The sequence below is a fragment of the Venturia canescens genome, chromosome 5 (genome assembly GCF_019457755.1).
Source record: "Venturia canescens isolate UGA chromosome 5, ASM1945775v1, whole genome shotgun sequence".
Classification (NCBI taxonomy): domain Eukaryota; kingdom Metazoa; phylum Arthropoda; class Insecta; order Hymenoptera; family Ichneumonidae; genus Venturia; species Venturia canescens.
This window is the reverse complement of record NC_057425.1, coordinates 3,235,838-3,258,443: the sequence shown is the minus strand read 5'-3', so window position 1 is coordinate 3,258,443 and position 22,606 is coordinate 3,235,838. Positions and strand designations below refer to the sequence as shown.

Below are 22,606 nucleotides of genomic sequence, written 5' to 3'. Positions count from 1 at the left end.
CAAGGTGGCTTTGGCAAATTTTTCCCCAACCACTTTAGTAAAGTGAGCAGACGGATGTTGGTTCTAATAAAATCCGCAAGTGTCAGTGTGGTGAGGCGCCACCTTCCGGCACTGTTATTTTTTTTGGCAAAATGGCAGGTGTACGAACTGTTGGGCAATACGGTAATTCGTAATTTTTATACAGATATCGATACTTAATTCAGTTTTTGATAAACAATAAGCGAGGATAAAAGTATGATAAATCTTTAACGATTTAAAGAATAAGCGGACAGAATATCCATTTGTCGTAGTTCAACGATTCAGATTCTAACCTCAAAATTTGCTCCAAGTTTCATAATAGGACTGCGATGAATTTAAACTCCGTATTAGTTTTTGTTCTATTTTAATTCTAATTTTTTTGCTAACGAAAAAGAAACCATTAACATAAAAGCGTTTGAGTTTGAGTTAAACATCGAAGATATTACATTTTGAATAATGAATTGGACTTTGGTTTAAATTTCGAAGCCTTTTCTCGATGAATGGTTCGAGGCAGTTTGTCAAATAAAATGTATACGAGGAAACTGAAGTAATTTAAAAAATTGATGAAATGATTGTGAAAGTTTTTCAGTTCCGTACTAACAAAACTATAAATCCGATATCAAAATCAATATAACGTTGTTTTTCATGAATTTTTTAAGGTTCACGATTACTGCAATTGTCATGCAGACCAGCAATGACACAAGTATCAGCACGTAACAAATATTATGTTGTCGGTCCTAACCATGAAATTCAATGGGGTGATATAAAAGATACTGTAGCACAGAGTTTTCTCTTAACCGAATTGATCCGTGGAATGGGTATAACTCTTTCACACATATTCCGAGAACCAGCCACGATCAATTATCCTTTCGAAAAGGGGCCTCTAAGTCCAAGATTCAGAGGCGAACATGCTTTGAGACGGTAATTAATATTTTTTCACTGTTTTTGGAGACTCATTTTAAAAAAATTGATTTTCCATATTTCTATATGATTCCAAGGTAATAATTTTTTTAATGAAACAGCTATTTTTAACAAAATTTTTCTATTTCCCAAGAGTGGAAAAACTTGAAAAAATATGCATTCCAGAGTGAAAAATTGTCTAATTTAAAAAATATCGTTTGAGTAGGATCAAGAAGTTTCTGGTATTATTTTTAGAGCTTTCTAACGATTTTTTCAAAGTCTTATTGAACAATTTTTGCAGATATCCATCTGGAGAAGAAAGATGTATCGCTTGCAAGCTTTGCGAAGCTATATGTCCTGCTCAGGCCATCACTATAGAAGCAGAGGAGAGATCGGATGGTTCTCGAAGGACCACTAGATACGATATTGACATGTCCAAGTGTATCTATTGTGGATTCTGTCAAGAAGCTTGTCCTGTAGACGCCATTGTTGAGGTAAGTTCTTTCTTGTTCCAAAAAATAGAATGTAGGGGTTCCGGATTGAAATAACAATCGAATAAATTTCGAGGTTTAATAAAACATTCTTAACATAAAAATCAATTTTGTGTTATCTGTATGGAAAGTGTAGAGAACAACATGAAAATTGTTAGTCGAGGTTGGCAAAAAATCATTTAACAAAATTCAAATATTTCTTATTGAAGGGTCCGAATTTCGAATTTTCCACTGAGACCCACGAGGAGATGCTCTACAACAAGGAAAAACTGCTGAACAACGGTGATAAGTGGGAATCGGAAATAGCTACAAATATACACGCCGATCATCTGTACCGTTAAGAGCACAACTCCAGAAAAGAAACCGAAAATGAAAGCCGTGTCCCAGAAAAATGCAATTAGTCATACGTGTGCGGTGCGTTATAAAAATCTATCAGAATCACGCGAGATGTAATATTTGAAGCGAGATTCACTGAAAAATTCGTTATTTGAATGAAGCATAAGTCGCCCATAGCGATCACATGGGTTAATTTATATCTTACTTAAATTCTATTGTAAATAAAAATCGAGGTAAACTCGTAACTCGTACTCTCGAATTTACTTCATACCTGTACTATCTCAAAAATCTTCATTCTAATTTATGGCGAGGATTATATTTATCCAATCGAAAAGTCAGTTGAATTTGGAATTTCACTTTGAACGATTACGTCATAATAGCAAGTAAAATAGAATAAATCCGGTCAGTCACCATTGTACATAACGTTTACGAAACACTCGTAATTGTTTATTTTCTTAATGTACATAATATTAATATTTTACCTAATTAGCAAGACGAACGGCTTGAGGAATGGGTGATGGGCATGTAAAACTGAATTGTTTCGTTTTTTTACACACAAAAAACATATTTTGCTTGAAAGGTGGACGAGGTAGGAGGGTGAGGGGATGAATAATTTCAAAAACATTTCAGAAGCAACATGCCCGACGTACTCACGCACAAATATCACAAACATTTTGTCGAGGGAAACAGCAAGCTGTTGAGCTCGATCGTCAAGGTCGTTTCATTGAGACTGTACAAAAATTCTTGATCGACGTATTCCGCGTTGACGCACGACGCGTCAATAGGTAGACGTTTGACTACGAATTACAGCATATGTTGATAAATTGCCCGTAAATATACTAAAAAGGGGGAGATGGAGGAAAATTTCAATTGTATAGTAAATTTCAACAAAAGATTTACAGTTTTCGATGCTTTCACAGAACAATAGCAGCTTCGTTTAACGTGCAAAATCGAGACAAAATATTTGCTCGCACAATTCAATATTTTTGCACGTATTTTATTTTGACTAAGAATTCTAAATTTGATGGAAAGAGAAAACAACAACAACAAAAAAACATAGAACGAGTTTTAAAAACTCTCGTTCTGAAATGACATTCCAATGTAAAATGGCAAAACATCGTCGATTACTCTTTTTCTTTAGCGTTACCTTATACAGGTCACCTAGCTATATGCAGGTATCAAAATATTAATACGATACTTGGACGTGTGGGTGTGTGATTTTTGTCTATCTCCGTAACTGGCCAAAAAAGCAGTACACTTTTTAGCAACGTGTAATAATATATCAGCGAGGTGAGTTAAACCAAAGACTTTTTTCTTTCATGTGCTTTCATTCATTTCGTAGTAGACACAACAAGCCCTTTCGTATCTCGTTTTTCGTTTAAATGCTAAAAAATGTCTTTGGCATCCCAACTTTCGATTCGATTCGTTGCCTTCGTTCACTCGCCCAAGAGACTATCATTTTTCCTAATATCTTCGATAATCGATAGGAAACTGTCAATTGAAATTCCATTTTATCATACTTCATATCACGAGCATGTAGATTTACGCTTTCTTTTTCTTACAATTGTGTGTTAGTGTTTTCTCCGATCTATTGGTTTAAAAGTATTGTTCTATTTTGGCCCCGTGGAACGCCGCGATCGAGGGAAACGGATCGAACTTTTTCCCTTATTTTTTTTATACACCACGTGTTTTGTAGGATAGTGCAATGTTTCTTCATTTCACTGTAAATAACTACGATTGAACGTTGACTCGTGTACACTATTTCACAGATTCTTCAACTTTTTTTATAGATCCACCACGCATTATGAAAAAAAAATGTTAAATTCGATTTTCCACTGCAATTATGTTTCTGTCTGTAAGTAGAATTTGAGCAAGACCAAATTTTTATCTTCGTTTCGACTGAAATGCGTCAAGGCAGCATCATGAAAAATAATTTTGGTTATTGGGCTACTGGAAAGGACAGAGACTCGCGATTTTTTATCAATATTTCTCAGTGTTTCGTTCTGTGTGTCTGTATGTATGTGTAAGTGTTTGTTTCACGTTGTTTGTTACGGCGCATTATACATATTTACATCGATTGAAATTTAACTTTCGATCCACGTTTTTATATACTTTATAGTCTTTGTAGAAATTCCAATCCCTTGGCGAAAAGACGGTGGAATTCGATCAGCGTTTCGCCCGAACACGAAACGAGAATAAAGTCGATCATCGATCGTTCATCGTTTCACGGTTGACTGAGTTAACAGCATGATTATCGAAATCATGTTTTTTCTATTTGTGTTTTTATCTTTTTATCCTTTGTTTTTTTCCTGTGCTCGTTTTTTCATTTCCGTTTCTTATTGCTTGAAATCCTTACAAATCGAGCATAACGATGGCGATTATATTGATCCAAATCTCAATCAGCCGATGACTTGGCACGCCTGCGATGATGATTGCGAGCAAGAGCCTCGATTATCGTTTTCAGGAAGTAAATCACCATGAGCATGACAAATTTGTCAAATAACCACGAGATCATCGGAGCTCCTTGCTGTAAATAGCGAAAATCGAATACAGATAAAACGGTAAAGTTCCACGCTTTTCAAGCTCCAGATAAACGATTGAAAAAAAACCATACGGAGTGTGCAAAAGGCAAAGGTAATTGGGAATTCTTACCACGGAAGATTTTTCATGCAACTTATTCTTCTGCTCGATAAGATATTTCTTCAGTGGTTCTTGCAACTTCTTTCCTATGTACGGGACCAACGCCAACAGACCAATTACTTTGTCTAAAAGTTCCTCATTGAAGGCTATTATCACTGCTAACTGTTGTATATGCATTTTCACCACGGCTTTACCGATAACCGTTGCACCGAAAAATGTCCAGAAAGGAATAAGATAGTGACCACATGTGAGGCCCGCGAGATCGAAAAGCGGATTGGGTATCTGCGAATAAAAAAGAAATAACTTTTATTACTTTTGCTCTAACAAGAGAAAAAACTATTGAAAAATTTTGAATTTCCAACGATAACTCTGACACGTTTCTACAAATTTCTACAAAACAATTTTTCAACCTGCAAGAACGTATGACGAAGTAGTAAGTGAAGAAAAGAGATACTCTTGAATTCACTTTGAAAATGTTCTCCATTACTTTATAAACTTTCGAATCTCCATAAAATGTGACTAGACTCATGACTTTCCAAACGTGTTTTTTTTGTTCATTCATTGCTACGATAATGTTACGGAGCATCGTTAATAGACAATTATCGGTTGCTACGCGTCAACAAATTTGTAATAAAATTACGCACCGATGCACAAGCCAAAATTCCGAGAAATCCGGCGCGTTGAACGAAGTGCTTCATAGCGAGTTTGACCCTCATAATGAGTGGGACATTTTCACCACTCTCCATCGCCTCGAGAGCCTCCAATTCCTTGAGATCTTCCTGATCGTAGTCGTCGCTCTTGTCGCTTCTTTTGCTCATTCTGGCTGCCCGAGCCATAAAATATGGTGGCAGTTCTCCCAGCGCTGTACCAACGCCCCACAGCATCGCCTCAATTCTCACTTTTCTCATTATATTGAAAATACCCGCTGTCCATGCGGGGTCTATCGTCGTTGGACATACTATATGATCGGGATACGGTGGTTCCGGAAAATTCAAACCCCCGCACTCGTAAGCTGCCATCGTAACGGCCGCTATGTGCGGGCCGAGGTAGAGCACAAATGTATGAAGCCCTGTACCCAAACCGACGCTCGACAGCACTCCAAGGCCCACCCAGTATGCCCACCATATTAACTTAGCTTCCAAAAATTTAAATACCTGTAAACAAACATTTTTGTCAACAATCATGATAAAAGGCTGAATTTTGCATGGGTTGATATAATAAAATTTTCCATTTTCAAACCCAAACACAATGAGAGCTATTTTTATGGCACTAAATTTGTATTTCTATACTTTTTTATAAAACACCCAATTTAACCCCCATTTTTATAAAACTTTGTTATATTTATCTTTTTTTTAAAAAAAAATATTCAAGATAAAAATCTTCGATGGATCGGCAGTTAATATTTTTCATTAGAAATATCTTTTTTGAAAAGAGTGTTCGGACTTACATTTTGTTGAGGTCCGGCAACGCGACTCAACAGAAGGAACAAGCCGATAACTAATACTGATAACCACACTGTCTTTTTATACCGAAGTATATTTTTCGTTAAATTTGAAATATCGATGAGCAATTCACGTATAAAATAATGTAAAGTGGTGATTGGATGGGTCCATAGCGATAAACTATCCGCATCGGTGATATCGTCGTGTCCACTTTGACTTTTAGTCTTTTCCTCGCTAGTTCGCTCGTGTAAACTTCTCTGTGCTCCGTTCGATGTGTTCGAATCTTTAGCACGACGGACCGCGCTGCCACCCGAGTTCTCCAACATGCTGCTGCCTAATCGATCAATCTGTGAATCATAAACATTTTAGTTCATTTTTCAAACATTTTTAGTTATAAATTTGATCAAAGATTGTTTTGCCTCGCAAACGTCAAGTGCACTGCTTTTCAGCGCATCGAATATTTGCAACGTTTTTTTCTCACAACAACCTCGAGAATTAATGACACATGCCAATAAATTTGTTATTCCAAAATTCCAGTATTTAGAGGGTTCAAAGAATTTGGGCAATTTAACCATCTTTAAAAGGCTTTTGCCGAGTGGATTTCGAATGTGGAAAACGTCCGATATGTTTATCAATATTCCGTTATGAAATTCAGTTACGTATCAAAACAGCTCATAACGTCGGAACTTGCAGATATGCCACTATATTGTTAGCTATTGAAATAACAGGTCAGCCTCGAGCAAAAGTAAACAAATGCGCAATGAAGCCGAGTCAGTGACGTTCTCAAGTATTTTTTTAGCTTCTTGTTTCACATGATTTGAGTTATTTGAAAATAAGGAAAAATATTCCTCCTCATTTTCACGATTTCAATTTTTGTTTAACAATTAAGATAAAATGGACAACAGCCAACCGCAGCGGGCGAAAGAAATTTTTGAACCATTTAAAAAACATTAAAATAAATAAAAACTTCAAAGATGGTTGAATTATTTCAAGTATTTGTACGTTCGCAACCGAATAAAATTTTTGGCTGAAAAACATGTGCAATTCATCCTCAATGATACGGTAAAAAATACATGAAAAAATTGTGGGCTCGGATGTGAGATTTTGAAGGCACTGCAGAGATGGTCGTTTCTCGTTATGTAAAAATATGTAAATTTTCTTTTCCACTATTTTTTGGTCTGAACTCATCGATCGTGGCATTCACATTTATCGCTGTCAATGCAACTCCCGATTTTTTTTTAATAGAAATAAATGTCGATCTCCCAACGAGGATTGAGTGTCTGAAAAACCAGTGGAATGAAGCTGTTTGAAAAAGTAACAAGAGTACGCTCATCCCTGATGCAGTTGATGGGTTGATGGCACATTAATTATGTATCTAAATGAGTAAACTCGCTCGATACTACTTGAAATAATCGATGACTGAATGATGGCTCGCAAGTGATGTGTCAAAATGAACGTTCTCGAGAATATAATCAGTCGGAGAAGCATGGAAGAGTAAAACGAATGAAAAAAAATAATTGACGTGGTTCTTCTGCTTGGTCTACGTAGGAATTTTAGCTGATAAATATCATTGACCAAGTTTTACTGCTATCTATACAAATATACATATTTACGTTGATTTTACTTCGGGATGTAGCAGTAGGTTCATATCAATGACTAAGTGATCTTTGTGCGGCGTTAGTTTGCGGTCGGCGAGCATATTTTTGTCGAATTAAGGAAAATTTTTTGGTCACGAATTTCCATCGGAGATGAAACCTCCGAAAAATGATCTTGACTTTTGAGCGGATTTTAGAGTGGAGCACGTGTTGAAATATGACAAGGAAAAAAATCACTCGAGCTCCCAATGAAAGATCCGAACGACCACTGGCCCGAGAATCACTTAACGCGTTTTCACGATCCGCTTATCAGCATGAGTGTTCTGCTCGAGAGGGGTCACTCCGAATCAAGGGTCAAACGTCACTCCCACTGTGGAGCTTGACCATTTGCAACTCATTTTTTTAATCCACTATAAAATCCTTCGTAGGAGCATCTCGTAGTTACTAAAACTCTGCTCAACGTTATTCACGGACAAACTGATGACGTTTCACCGCGGAAGCAAATTTATGAGAGCATGCACAAAACAAATATTTTCGTATACACGATGAACATTCAACAGGAACAATACATTTTTTCGTGCAGCAATGTCTACATAAATCTAAATAATAAAAAATGTCAAATCCATTATTGAAATCTTCATAAGCGAGGCAGAAATTCAGACATTTTTTGAAAAAAAAATTATGACATTTACGACAAATTTTCACTTTTTTAACTCAATTTTTGAATATGTGTTTGCACATTTTGCTGAAGATCTAAATTTGATAAACACTTTGGATAAATTTCTCATTTTGAACGAGGAAGTTCATCAAAGTCTGACGAAAATTGGAGTTTCCTTCAGTAATGATAAACCTATTGCAAATTCTTACCTACTACTGTTACTGCACGGTAATTTTTCAAGTTTTATTTTAACTGTGCATCTTGATAGTACAAAATTCTAATGAGACGAGTGGTCAAGAGATAAACAAGCGTTAAACGAACATGCATTTATGCTGATGTTGCAATTACATTAGCATTGGCGTACATGGCGCTGAATTATAAGTAAAAGATTCGAGTTAACATTAAACGAAATACACAAATATGCTTTCAAAAGTTGACAAGGCTACAATTGGATTGAAGGATACGAAGGATTGGACTTTTCCAATAAAAGTTACTAGACTGGAGGATGAAGAATTTCATCAGTTATTATCAACGTAAAAAATGAGAAACAAATGAAAATAATAGTCCGGATCACTTTTTCATACTGTGTCAATCCCCGTTGAATATTATTCAAATGAAAAAAAGATCCAATCCTCTGTTTCAAGATTTCACACAGAGTTGCAGTAAAGATTTGTGCTTTAAATGTTTAGCTGTAGACATGCGCCAACCCAAATTGCAGTTGAATGAACTATGAAAAAATGTTGATTAGTGACGGATGAAAAGGTTTTGCTGAGGTCATGTGAATGTTTGCACCGTTGGAATGCAACGAAAATAATTATTTTTCTGATTGCTAACATTTCTTCCTGATTTCGACCACTAGTTTCTTGAGATTGGAAAACAAATTCACGTTTTTGAGCTAGTCAGATTGGCTCAGGAATTATGTAAGATAAATTGTCCTGTATTAGCATTTGAAATTTCAAGTGATATTGAGAGAAAAACAAGCAAAAAGATTGCCGCATTGTGACGAGGCAAACTTCAACATGATTAAACAAAGGGATAGCTAATTGTGATTGTTAGTGCAACTGAGTGTACCATATCAGCCTTCTTTCCCGAAATGGGTAGTCCCCGCTCCCTTAGTAAGCCTTTAAGTTGTTCGCGAGTCATGCGTCCAAGAGTGGGAGCCAGATTAGTTGCGCTCGTCGATGCGCCACTGTTGAGACGAGCGTAGCTGCCCTCTGAATTTTCAGTTGCACTGACGCTGGCACTCGTGCCGGTGCTCGATTTTCTTGTTACTTTTCTTCTGACCATCGTAGCTGGGCAAAAAACTGATTGCCGCAAGGAACGATTTTCGTTTTCAAAGAAATAAACAAGTGAAAAAAATCAAAAATGATTCTTTTTCTTTCTGAACAGAGCTTCTCTTTGAAGTCTCAGAGTTTCCTTGTTTTCTTGAGAGAATTAGAGAGCGGCTACCTCTCGTCACGGGTTGGGATTTATCTCCCCAGCTTCAACAAAGCGCATACCCACATTGCCCAAAGCTCCGAGTACACTGTTTCGTGTATCTGCGACTAGATTGTACACTTTCTCGGAACAGGATTCTCAGGATTTGTCTGTCCGAATGTAGCATTAAAATAACTTCATTATTTCGTAGTACTAAATCAGCGTTGACAATGAAACATGAGGATCAAACAAGGCATGATGTGCGAGTGTATAACTAAAATCTTTCCATTCAATCCGAGATTCCTTTTTTGCAACTCAATGCTGCCAAAAATGAATGAAAGTTTTATTTCTGGTATCTTACCAACTGGTCAATCAAAAAACTGTTTTTTTTTTCTACAGAATACCTCATGGTTTCAAACAGGCAGACTTGTCCAAAATGATTCAGTAATAGGAGATGTTGAGTTTATTAATTATAGAACAACTGAACAAAATGCTAAAATGCATAGAAACATTTTTGTTCCAATGAACATATATCGATAAAACTTGAAACTGGAATGTATTACACAAACATCAATATCTTTATATTAGCTGTATACACATTCAGTATACATTGAAATATATAAACATTTATATGTAGAATCTGTGTGAGTAATCTATATTATATCAGGTGAATAAAGTGCGATAACAGGCAAAGTCAAACGCGCCAATCAAAACTGATTGAAACAAAACCTCATGCGAATAAAAATGTTAAAAAAAGAAGGAAAGAAAACAGGGGAAAAGTTAGTGTAAGCAAATATGAATGTAGAGTAGAAAATGTTCTTTTCTGAATATCTTAATAAGGCGATAATATAAACTAAAAAATCATTTTCACCAAAGAACACTTTTGAATTCGATTATATTGACAGATAAGATATGAAATTGCGGAAATACTCGAATAATTAAAAAAGAGAATACATTTTTCTCGCTCGAAATCCACGGAGTTGTGATGAGAAATCGTGCACGGGTTTGGAAGAATGTTGTCACAAGATATCAAAGTTGATGGAGTTTGAGCTAAGATGGAAATTGAGGTAATTGTCGATTCACGGCCACGTAAGCAGAAACTGCTCGAGAAAGAGAAAGGTCAAGTATTAAACGATCGTTTTTGTTCTTGATTTAAATGTGAAAGTTTTGGTTTTTTTTCGTTGAAAAGTTAAATATAAGTTGAGGAAGTTTCTTACATGTTTCCCAGAGACTATGCGGACGAATCACACACTTTTGATCGTTTCTTTTAGGATTAATTGAATTTAGAATTAAATTAGGACCACATAGTTTTTTCGTATCGTAACGTGTCTGCTGCGTGTATTTTTTCAACGGGCGGGGGAAAGCTATTTTCTGTCTCCGTCTCCGTTTTTCTCCCCCGTCTTTGTACTGTTGCGTTGCGACTTGTGTAGAAGGTGCAATCACAAAAAGTCGTTGTCTCTTCGCGCAAGCACTTTACACGATAATTGGATAACTATATACAGGCGATTAGGAAAACGAGATAGTGGTGGATGCAGCGAGTGGTACGATTGGACACGATTCAACCGCGTGACTTTTATGGTTACAAAAGAAAAAACTCAAGTCTCTAAGCATTTTTTCATTGTTTTTGATTAAAAATTTAACTGGGAATACCCGCACCTGTCTGTTGTGTAGTCGACGAGGACTATTGGGACCATCGCTCGCAGCTCACTACTGATTACTGAAGCGGAAAAATCGACAAATCTGAAGTTTGCAACTTATTCACTCGTGATTGACAGCTGATTAGTGTTACCAACATTTAATCGCAATTTTTTCATGGTTATCGAACTCTGAAATATGCTTCGATTCTCGCGATTAAAAAGGTATACGATATGCTTGCTTGATCAATCACATGAAAACAAATGGTGATATGATTAAGTAAAGAGATTGGATGAAAAATTGACATATAGGAACGCTGACTGATACTCGCTCTATAAATGTGCTCGCTGTCGTTCGCATGCAAACTAGTCTTTCAGTGTCCTGCCATTAAAATGTCGTCGTCTACCGATTTCCAGGGTGCAGTCATCAGTCATACGACCGCCGTCCCGACCGAAACCGACTAGGAGACTAGCGTGCAACGGGAAAAGTGTCGAATGAGAGATATACACTGAGGTTACGACTGTCAGATTGTCCACATTGGATAAACTGCGGATCGATTTGTACGGTCATTGGAAAAAAAAAAATCTGCGTTTCGTGTTGCTCGAGAAAAGACGGTCGTTCTAATCGTACAATGAACGTAAAATTATACTTTGTTTGATAAATGCCATTATTGTCAGCGCTGGTGAACGATAATGCGCGCAATGTGAAACCCGTTCAGGAGCAGTCGTGTGCGATTATACATATATTTGTATTATTACTACGTCGGTATATAGGCGAGCCAGTAGTGTTCATTTTCCCAACTTGAGCGCTTTAAAAAATAAAGTACACGTAAAAATGACGTTTCTGTGATCGTAAAACCTTGTGATTTTTATTTATTCGGTATTTAACATGTGAAATTGTGCGACATGCTGACCGATTTTTTTAGTTGTTATTCGTGAAACAAGTGGAATTACCCGATAAAAGTTTTTTATTCTTATTTTACGAATTATTGTCATGATTGTGGGGGGAGGATCAAAAATCATGTTTTTTAATCATTACTCCGATTCATCTTACGCTTAAATCTGGTGTTTGTCAAGAATCGCTAATTTTTAGAATCTTTTGAACGAGTTTCCATGGAACTTTCGATGTTGGAACATATATTTCGTAAAAAAGAAAAAATTGTAATTAGCATCTCAAATATTTATTATTTCGTATAAAAATCAGGAAACTATGGAGAAGTTTGCTGTGGATTTGGATAGAGTCCTTGATGAATTTGAATTCAACGAAGGTATTTATCAAAATCATTTGTTTTTGCGAATTATCATTCACAGGGCTTTACTAATTCCAATCAAATTATTTTTATCAATAAATGCATTATATTGGGCAATTTTATTGACTCAAAATATTTCCATAAATTCGGTAGTACAAATTGAAATCATTGAGAACAAATAATATAATTGGATCTGATTTTACAAATTATAATCATTAATGTCAAGAATATTTCCAACATTTTTTCCAGAAAAATATTGATTACAATAAAGTATATTTTTGAGAAAATGGTTTTGAATAGTTTTTCTCATCAGAATTTTTTGTTCAGTGCTTGAAATTCAACTGAATGAAAAATGAATTGATCAAGTTCCGATTGGCTTGCAGATTGTGCGGAGCAAGTAGCATTAAGCTTAGATGCAGATAATCTGTGGACCCAGTCACAGACAAAGCCGATAACAGAGAGTTCATCAAATTTTATACAGTCGACATCAACATACGAAGATGGAGGTTCGCAGTCGAGAACACTGGAAGCTCAAAGATCCGGGGATAAAATATCAAACATAGACACAACTCGGCTAGAAGAAACTTTGGACATAAGAAAAATGGGTGGCAAACGTGAGAATTCAGATTCAGTGAATGATTTTTACAGTCATGGAAAAGGGAGCGACGATAAACTTCAGGAAAAGCGATACGCGAGTTTCCGGGACAGTGAGCCTGTTTCCCTGACGATTCGCAACGACATATCGCAAAAATTGGTACAAAAACAACAGAATGAAAGTGGCTCAGGGGCAAGTAAAAATCATAATAGTTATGACAAAAAATTGAATCAGCCAAACATCAGGCCCAGCGTCAGCAATGTTTTCAGCAGTTTGAACGAGTATATCAATGCACCAAGTGGAAACTTAGAGCAGAGAGATAACAGTATCGTGTCGACGGAGGCTAGCTCTTTGAAAGTTGAAAGCAGAGTCAAGACGAACATGAAAAAAGATGACGCAACGAGCCAAGAGTCCAAAGGGGCTGGAGGTTCCTCCAGGGATGGAATTAGCGACAAAACCATCGGTTCGAAAACAAGAGATCTTCAAAGCTCCAATAAGCTAAGCCGAATCCCTCCGAAATATCAGAACATACTGGTGCCTGTAAAGTTGGATGCAAGTACCGGTTCGCACAGTAAACCCGAGGACGGTCAGACTTCAGCGATGCAATTTGAGGATATCTTGAGTTTGGAAAGAATCAGCTGTGATTCTCAGCATCCCGAACATGTGCTGAACATCGACACTGACATCGGGATTGCTTGTGGAACGAAAAGAAAACAAACGAGTTTGGCTGCTGAGGTAAGATTGCCTCCAGCGAGAACGGATATCAAAGACGAAGCGGAAGCTCATGGAGTTCCAAGAGAAGACGTTCATGTGTACGAAAACATGAAGGTGCCAATGGACAAGCGTGAAATGAGCGAAGTCCACGCGATCGCGATTTCGAATCCAGAGAGTGCATTTAAACCAGCTGAAAGACAAGATTCGAAAAGGCATTATGAGAATATGATCGTGGAAGAAAAGACCAAGGACAAAGACGAGGCCGCTGGGTACGAGCGGATTTGTGAAGCTAGAGAATCGTTGAGTTCATTGGAAACGAAGAGACCCAGTGTTCACCGAGGAACTGCGCCGGGATTTCAAGGAATCATCAAGTCCACCGTAGTAACGAAAGAGGCACAGCCAATTGGGTTCGGTACTACAATAGACGATCTTTCGGAAGAAGAATTAAACAAATATCTGGCCGAGCTAGAGGCCGAGGAACGCGCGAACGAGGGTAAAGCGATGTACGAGAATGTAGAGCCCCCGGCCTACGAACCTCCCCGTGACGACGATTTATTGAGGAGAGTGATAACAACCTCAAGGAAACTTCCGACCGAAGATGAGGACGCGAACGAAGCACCGATTTTTGAGACCGTAACCATCGGCGTTCTACCTGCATTGTCCGAGGAAAAACTTCAGGAAAAAGCGAAAAAGTTTCCGGTCATCGATTACAGCAAGCAACAGGCCTCGTCCAGCGACAGTGACCCGAGATACAATGATTTTTTAGACAAAAAGGCTCAGGAAGAGTCGTCCGGGAAAATCGATTCCGAGGGCAGAGTCATCGACGAAAAGGTTGGCGAAGAGACGAGCAATAAAAGCGTTGACAGTCGAGAGAACATCGATTCTGAAATGCTCGAGTGTCGAACGTGTGTGGTCACCCAGGAATTTACCGAGTCCGAATGGAGCGACGATTTTTCGATGAATTGCGCTCCTGCAAGCACCGCGAAAGATTCTTCCTCGGGAGTAACCGAATCCGAAATCAGCAATGTTGACAATGCTAATCGTCAATTCGAGAACAACGAAATCGTCGAAGAAACGATAGAAAACATAAGCAACATGAAAACTACTATCGTCGACACTAAATACTCCGAAAATTCTGTATCCACAGAAAACAATGTGAACTCTTGCATCGACGAAGATTCCGTAAATTCGAACGACGATAAAATCCTCTCCGAACTACCTTCATCTTCGAATAACACTCTAAACGATGCTGAAGAATCCACTAAAGATGACGGAAGTGATCACGAGGACAAACTTTCACGCCCCCAAACCCTCGACATCGTTTCTACGGTCACCATGCCTGATAATTCAACGACAGGTGCTTTTCTTATTTTACACAATTTGCAAAAACGTAGGAAGCCTAAAGAAAGTTTTTTTCTGAGGGCTTTCACGTTTTAATTAAATAGAAAAATATGAGTCAAAGAAACTTTTTTTTTGTATTTACAGGCGAACATGAATCATTGGAACCGGAGAGTGAAACGTCACAGCAACAGGCAGATAACTCGCAGGATTTTTCGGAAAGCAGTTCTTTCGAGTCTACTACGATATTGGGAAAACAGCCACCCTTTTGGATTCCCGATAACGCTGCTCTGAATTGTATGCTTTGTGAGGTCAAGTTTACCGTCATTAAGCGTCGTCATCATTGTCGTGCTTGTGGCAAGGTATTCGAGAAACGATCGAATCATTTTTTTTTTAAACGCATAGACTTGACAAACGTACGATAATCAATAACGCGTTGAATTTCATTGGAAAATGTATTTTTTCAGGTTTTGTGCAACAAATGCTGCAGCATGAAGTATAGACTTCAATATCAAGGCAACATCGATTCTCGTGTTTGCTCTCCGTGTTATCAGCTGCTCATAAAAGGTGAGGTACCTCAACCATTCCGTCACATTAAATTCTCGTACATTTTTTCTTTCGTGTAATCGACATTTCACTCTAAATAACTTCAGAAGTTTATAAATTCATTGTACTCTTTTTTTCACTCTTATTCACAAGTGAACTTTGCATCGAAAAATTTATTAGCACTAACGGACGAGTATAGTATCATACGCGAGATAAAAACCAATAGTTCAAACTCTTTTGACTGATGAATTTCAAATTTTCGATCAGACGCAATCGTTTCGCATAAAATTATTTAGATAATGAATGTTAAAAATTTGGCCAAACAAAAAATGATGATAAATAAGCAACGTTTTGAAAAACTTTCGAACCGAAAAATTTCGAAGATTTTAGTTCAGTTTAAATTGTTTTGATATTCAAATAAACGAAAAGTCGATTAACAGTTGATTTTTTTTGACACTCTATTCCAATGTACGAACTAATTTAAACCTTTTTTTCACTTACAGCGGAACAAGACCACGAAAGCGGTGATTGTTCTACAAACTGTGGCAACAGTTCTCCCAGTAATATAAACTCTTCCCAGGTACATGTCAGATGAATCGTAGTGTACAAAAATACCGATCCAGTATACTTTTAGCTAACAATCCTACGACTAGAAATAGAAACACTAACGAATGGAGAGTCCCCAAAGTCGTATGTCCTTGAAAGCAATGAACTCCTGACACGACGAAGGGTTGCGAATGAAAAATTTCGAGTAGACAATCCTGTAGAACGTTTAATATTTTCAAGAATGGTAGCAATAATTTTTGAGAGAGCCTCGTGCATGATTTTCGCAAGTGGTGCAAGATTTTTGCAGTTTTTTTTCAAACGAATGTCGAGTTGAATTTGAGATTTAAATGAAATTTGATAACGAGTCTAAAGCACGAGTGCAAGTATTTCTCAATTCGTTTGAAATGAATTGCGAAAGAAAATAAAGTTTGAGTAGTCAGAGTTGGGAGTATCGGACAAATGGTTTATAGGGGAGACAGCCTAATCCAAATAATCCGATGGAGTACTGTTCAACAATACCGCCTTTGCAACAGTTAGCCGGGGGCTTGCCACCACCTCCCACAGTCATGGTTCCGGTTGGTGTTTTGAAACGCGAGGGCAGTTCCAAGCAACGATCCGAGGGTCAGAAGTCCGTCATGTTCAGCGATGGTGAGTCAGCGTCAAATCTCCTTTTATCGTGTTCGAATCTTTTTTCATCGTTTTTGAGAGAAAATCGACGAAATTTCACAGTCCACGATATTTCGATGTCAATCATAAATATTCGGTGGATTCAACTTTATCAGAGTAATTATCACTGTTTATTTGAAATATTTTCATTATCCCATTGTTGGTACAAGTCTCGAGTACCATCATTGAATAACCTCGAATGAGGTGAATGTAGTTTCAGTTCGTAATTGCTATTTTGCTATATTCGAAATTGAAACACAATTTAAAAAATCGGGTAATTTGTTGATAGATTAATAGGTAGAAAATTAGTCAAGTTGGAATTAATTTACCAGTTAATTTGATAAGAAAAAATGGAAAAATGATACTGTGCAAGGAATGCCCCACTGGATCGATCCTAAGCTCCTCATATTCCCCTCGAAAGTTCCAAAAATGTTATTTTTTATTTTCAACCAACTTATTTTTGCATGCGAGTGCAGTTAGCTTGGTTTTTTCGAAACTGCAGGCTGCCTCGTATAACCTTTGCCCCCTTATTCCCGTTTGTTTTGTTTTCACCCACCTCTACGTATAAAACACAGGAATAAGGCCTGGCTGTGACCTGACAGAACTCGACACCTCCTGGGACCTGAAGCCACCGTATCGAAAGATAGGAAAACGAACCTCTAACACTCCGCAAATGCAGACGTCGGGGACTGGCAAACGACAGAATATTCCGCCCATGGATCCGAACACGAATTCGTATATTCCCCAGGACCCTGATCTCTTACCACCAACAGTAACAATCCATAAAGGCGGTGAGACATAAACATTTTGAAAAGAATTCTTTGAAAAAATGGGCAAAAATAAAGTTTCAAGTTGAATTAATGATTTTTTTTTTTCAGAAATTTCTTACCACGAGTGCGATGGATCTGCGGCTTTGTACAAATCATTAAAAAATGAATGCGAACCCCCCATTATGTTCGCTATCAACCGAAATCTTTATGCTTATGTGAAAATTACGAACCGTAAGTGAATTTTATACAAAAATATTCTTCGACGTTGTTGTCACTTGAAATTGAATTTTTCTACTTTCTATAGTTTGGTAACTGCACTGCTGGCCCAAACGTTATCGTCATTTTGATGACTTGAATTTCCTGAAAAATCGAATTCTTGTATTCTGTGGAATTGATTTTTTTTTTATATTCTGGAGTTGTAAGGACACTTTGAAAGTTGGAGAACAAAAACTGATTTTTTTTTTTTTAAACCATTCAGTTCAGTTTACAATAATTGCTGATTGAAAAATGGATGTTTGCGAAAAACGTTACTGACCCAATTCAGTATGAGTTTTGAACCTTTAATGTCTGCTTCCAGTTAATTGTTGCGTCAACAGGGTTTGTTGGAACGTTACATCAAGAGGTTTGGCGTGTGTGGGTCAAGACGAAATAATTTTTTTGGTTGAAACGTTACCCGACGAAATGCAAATTCCAAAGGATCTTCTTATTCATATTAATCAAATTTATGTAGAGGCCATCAAAGGTGAGGATTTTCAATGCAATTGTATCGAAATAAATCAAGCGCGAAGATATCCAAATATGATCTCATGTTTCTATTAATTCTCTAGGCAACACCATAACGGAGTTGGGAGTTTCGATACATCAAGGAGTACACTTCCTGGGATCTCGTGAGCACGCAGGTTTTTTATTTATTCGACAAAGTTTTCAATGTTTGCAGAAAATCATCCTTCCTCCGGCGCCTTTTCTCGTCGGACTTCTCGTCCACAGGTAAAATCACATTCCATATAAAAACTGATCCAGATCGCTCATGAAAAATCAACTTTTATACTCTAAAAAATAATTCATCAGCAACGCTTCAAAAATGTTTTTTCCTTAATTTTTCCAGTTACAACTGAAATTGGAAAAATAAAATTTCAAAATATATTTTTTCAGCCCCGTAGTTTCATATTTTTTATGGGATCACAACTTTCTGAATGTTTTTCCTTCGCAGATGGGAAACTCCATGGGCAAAAGTATTCCCGCTTCGTCTGATGTTACGCCTCGGTGCCGAATACCGATATTATCCGTGTCCGTTGGTGTCAGTGCGATTCCGTGACGCGGTTTACTTTGAAATAGGTCACACGATAATGAAAGTTTTGGCTGATTTCCGTAATTTCGCGTACACGCTGCCGGGCGTACGAGGACTAACGATTCACATGCAAGATCGAACGACCGATGTTCTCTTCCCGAAAAATCGTTATGACCAAGTGATCAAAGGGCTCAACAATTCCAACGACCATGTTCTTGCATTTGCATCGAATTTCAGCAGCCAAGCGGATTCCCATCTTGTGTGCATACAAACTAACACTGGCGACGAGAGCAGTTATCAAACTCAGGCTATAAATATTCATAATAAACCACGAAAAGGTAACTCCTGCTCAATCGGTAATATAGTTGTTAAGAAAAACTTGAAAATGGTGCTGTCTACAAAGATTAAAAAGTTATTCATTGAATCTATGATATCAAACGAATAATTGTGGATGAAACGATTATGGAGTATTCAAGTAAATTGAAGAGGAGCTTTTAGTGCCATTCTCGAAATCATTTAAAAAAATATATTTTTGAGTAACATAAAAGAAAAATCAGCAAAAGTATAATTACAATTTCAATACAAATTTGAATTGTTCAGTTCCATGAGCTAGAATTTTCCATGGTTATTTTCCGTTTTTCATTTATGGTAACTTTTAACGGAGACACAGATTTGGACGAGATTGAGAAGCAAGAGAAAAATTTGAATGTTTTCCCGATGTTATTTCTGGTACTAAAATTCTTCGCAAAATGCAGTTACGGGCGCGAGTTTTGTCGTGATAAACGGAGCATTGAAATCGTCCATGGGACTATCGGCGAAATCGAGTATCGTCGAGGATGGTTTAATGGTCCAAATAATGCCTGAGAAAATGGAGGCGTTGAAAGCAGCGCTAAAAAATATGCAGGACTTTTCGATCGGTTGTGGTCTTCAGGGAGCCCAAGAACCCGATGAAACCGTCAACATCAAATGGGTCGACAACGATGTACATTTCAATTTAGGGTTCGTTGCATATAAACTTTGTCTATATAAAAATTTGAAAAGCCTGGGTGCACTTTCGATTTTTCTTTATATAAACCAAGAAGTTAAATATTATACGCATTATTGCAGGGTCAAAAGTCCCATCGATGGCATCCCAATGGACGGCATTCCTTCGATAAGAGTCCACAATGGCACGGATTATATGGGTACAAGCAGATTTATTCGATGGACTGAAGTATTCATCATTAAGGTACGTTATTTTAAAAAAAAATCTATTTTTTCACAAAATGTTCCTTTATTATCTATTTGAGTAACACGCTTGACGTGATTTTCAGTCGGACGATCATCCCGCTGGCGTACACGATCCAGTGGACATCAACAAATTATCAGAAAGTATTGCGAGAGCGACGTGCGCTGCGTTTGTCAAGTTACTCGATCTCCTGGCAACTGCAGGCTTAACTAAAATCGGCGTCAGAACAACCATACATCCGGATAATGTAAGTCCGGGAAATGAAAGATTTTAAACTAATGCATACATTCCTGTGACCGATTAGGAAACTCGAAATGGTGCATTTTCAAGTGTTCCTTGTTTCTGGAGCCTGGACGACCCCAGAGAATGCTTTCTTTTAAAATATTGATAAAATATTCGATCCTGATGTAACTTTGCAGGTTGGTTACGAGGCAGGAAGCGAAGGGAATCGATTGCCACCGATTTACATGAACAGTTTGGACAATGAGTTGATCCAAGTTCTTCACAAAGCCGCTCAGATGAGTCAAGATACGAACACTGTTCTGGAATTGATTTTCCATGTATTGGATGACTAAAGTAATGGGTATTGAAAGTAACGAGAAGAAGCCGGTGACTGATGATCGAACAGGAATGTAAAAGCAAATTGGGCACACTGCGTCCAAAGTTTCGAGAGGAAGTTTCAAGTTGAGGAAAAAAGTGTGCGGAATCGGGAACGGAAAGTTTCGGAATATGCAGGCTCGACCAAGGAATTCGTGAAATCAGCCTTTTGAATTGAAAGTTCAAAAACGAAATCAACGAATCGATAATGGAGAGAAGACTGGAGACGAAAATGAGAAGTAATGCGAACGGGATAATGTGTAATATCGCGAGACACGAAAATCAACGAATATTCGTCGCTCGTGTTTCCAAATAATAACTACCATTGTAATATAAAAGAAGAAAATATCAAACGCGCTCCTCGTCACGAAGGCGAAAGGAGTCGCGGGCTAAAAGAAATGATGCAGAGCAAAAATAAGTGCGAAATTCAGTTCATTGCTCGTAATTATAATTGTTATTGTTATTAAATATTGCACTAAAGAATCTCAATTACCATGGATATCTAACGATTATTTAACCGATTTTATTTTTCAATATATGGTCTTTATACGTTTTTCTTTTCGTCTCTTTTTCGCTGCGGAGCTTATTTCATGCTCTCGACGTTTTTTTCTGAAAAAATCGACCTACTTGTGGGAATCTTATGGCGTTTCTTATTTAAAAAAAAAACAATGCACAGCGCAGGCGCAACGAAAAGTTTATCATGAACTCCCATCTTCGCCGATATGACTGCGATAAATCAATTTTCTTCGAAATTATGCTTTTACGCAACAAAAACATTTGATTTATCGTCGCCAAATTCCATACAACCAATGTTGCAGGTTTTTAACGTTGATCAGTTTCAATTTTTATCGTTTAATGCATTACTTTCGTTGAGCACGCAATTTTTGTTACCGGAAATCATTAGATATGTTCGTTGAATGTTCAATCGTTAATAATTATATTTAATACTAAATAATATATTTTTTTTTATTGTTTCTCAAAGAAATGGGGCGTTCTGAAAAAAAATGAGAACACATGTGTTTTTAACCAATCTCCAGGGGTCAGCTGTGACAATAACAAAAAAATGGAAAGACTTTGGGAGTCGCTAGTCTCCAAAATTTGGTTCCCGAGTGCTTTTCGAATCTCACATAATTTTGAGTTACTAAAATATGACTGCGATTATCTCCAAAAAAAGTCTTGAAAAGTGCAAAGCAAAAATCGATTTTAGAGACGGTTTCTGTGGGAAATTTTATGCGCTAAGAGATTGATTACGTGAACTTTTGGTGTACCCCTCCTTGAACCGTAAGTCTACGCGCGATAAAGGAACGCCCTCTTCGTCAGCATTTGACCAAAAACTCGTGGACTCGAATCAATTTTCAGACGATTGGCCGTGGAGCCTTCTGTATTTAAACTTGTGAGAATACACGCTCTCTGGAGCTCTCTTTCAAAACATAATATTGTGAAAATGCAAGTATTTTGAAATCGGTTATGAGGCACATCCTAGAATAGATATTGTGTGTATAATTCAATGCTTCACTTTGTCAAGACAGACGTGCGTGTTCGTGCATATGTCATGAGTATTTTCGTAACTATACAGTCAATTGTTTATTTGTTATCATCCGTGCCGTTATCAGGGCCAGGTGTCATTTTTATAATTATTCAGGTGAACCAGTAAGAACTAATCAACTTTAATTATGCAGCTTTCGGATTGAAAGTAGAAAAAAAATGAATAATTGTGATAGGGAATTTCGAACGAAAAGGTCACATACCATGGGCAGAATGTTTTCGAACATTAGGATTTGCTAAAGTTTTTAAAATTAGCAGAACACTTTTTTAATTTCAAAGCTATCAAGTAACTGTGAGTAACTCATTTCGGACGAACTTTGTTCGAATGACATGGACGTTTTCAAACTTAAACGGCTGGTACTCATCGCATGTGTTTTTGGTCGCAACCGCTAG

The 22,606-nt window shown here is 37.3% G+C and overlaps 3 protein-coding genes across 12 annotated transcripts; 2 read left to right on the top strand and 1 right to left on the bottom strand.

The window, feature by feature from the left end:
• The first annotated feature begins 7 nt into the window (after window positions 1-7).
• Window positions 8-1,990, top strand: ND-23 (NADH dehydrogenase (ubiquinone) 23 kDa subunit). Its single transcript, XM_043419737.1, has 4 exons — window positions 8-162; window positions 678-939; window positions 1,220-1,412; window positions 1,619-1,990. Exons 1-4 carry the CDS (start codon window positions 132-134, stop codon window positions 1,748-1,750), a joined length of 618 nt encoding a protein of 205 aa, XP_043275672.1. The 5' UTR covers window positions 8-131; the 3' UTR covers window positions 1,751-1,990.
• A 168-nt stretch (window positions 1,991-2,158) lies between these two features.
• Window positions 2,159-11,212, bottom strand: Tango5 (Transport and Golgi organization 5). 7 transcript variants are annotated; one of them, XM_043419722.1, is made up of 7 exons: window positions 10,714-10,848; window positions 10,451-10,596; window positions 9,152-9,666; window positions 5,833-6,174; window positions 5,030-5,539; window positions 4,398-4,667; window positions 2,159-4,272 (listed from the first exon to the last, which is right to left on the bottom strand). In XM_043419722.1, the coding sequence occupies exons 3-7, from the start codon at window positions 9,365-9,367 to the stop codon at window positions 4,141-4,143; spliced, it is 1,470 nt and encodes a 489-aa protein (XP_043275657.1). In that variant the 5' UTR covers window positions 9,368-9,666; window positions 10,451-10,596; window positions 10,714-10,848; the 3' UTR covers window positions 2,159-4,140. The 7 variants fall into 7 exon arrangements, with proteins under 7 accessions (XP_043275657.1, XP_043275662.1, XP_043275659.1 ...); XM_043419727.1 differs by lacking the exon at window positions 9,152-9,666; XM_043419724.1 differs by lacking the exon at window positions 10,451-10,596 and having other exon boundaries at window positions 10,714-10,822.
• Window positions 11,213-11,226: 14 nt separating this feature from the next.
• On the top strand, window positions 11,227-21,221 carry Sara (Smad anchor for receptor activation). 4 transcript variants are annotated; one of them, XM_043419717.1, is made up of 17 exons: window positions 11,227-11,355; window positions 11,548-12,010; window positions 12,335-12,398; window positions 12,764-15,046; window positions 15,175-15,389; window positions 15,495-15,594; window positions 16,077-16,153; window positions 16,590-16,767; window positions 17,361-17,576; window positions 17,664-17,786; window positions 18,133-18,297; window positions 18,383-18,542; window positions 18,766-19,181; window positions 19,599-19,842; window positions 19,951-20,071; window positions 20,157-20,318; window positions 20,491-21,221. In XM_043419717.1, exons 3-17 carry the CDS (start codon window positions 12,341-12,343, stop codon window positions 20,644-20,646), a joined length of 4,674 nt encoding a protein of 1,557 aa, XP_043275652.1. In that variant the 5' UTR covers window positions 11,227-11,355; window positions 11,548-12,010; window positions 12,335-12,340; the 3' UTR covers window positions 20,647-21,221. The 4 variants fall into 4 exon arrangements, with proteins under 4 accessions (XP_043275652.1, XP_043275655.1, XP_043275654.1 ...); XM_043419720.1 differs by having other exon boundaries at window positions 11,548-12,398; window positions 16,653-16,767; window positions 17,388-17,576; XM_043419719.1 differs by having other exon boundaries at window positions 11,548-12,398; window positions 16,653-16,767.
• The last annotated feature ends 1,385 nt before the right edge of the window (window positions 21,222-22,606 follow it).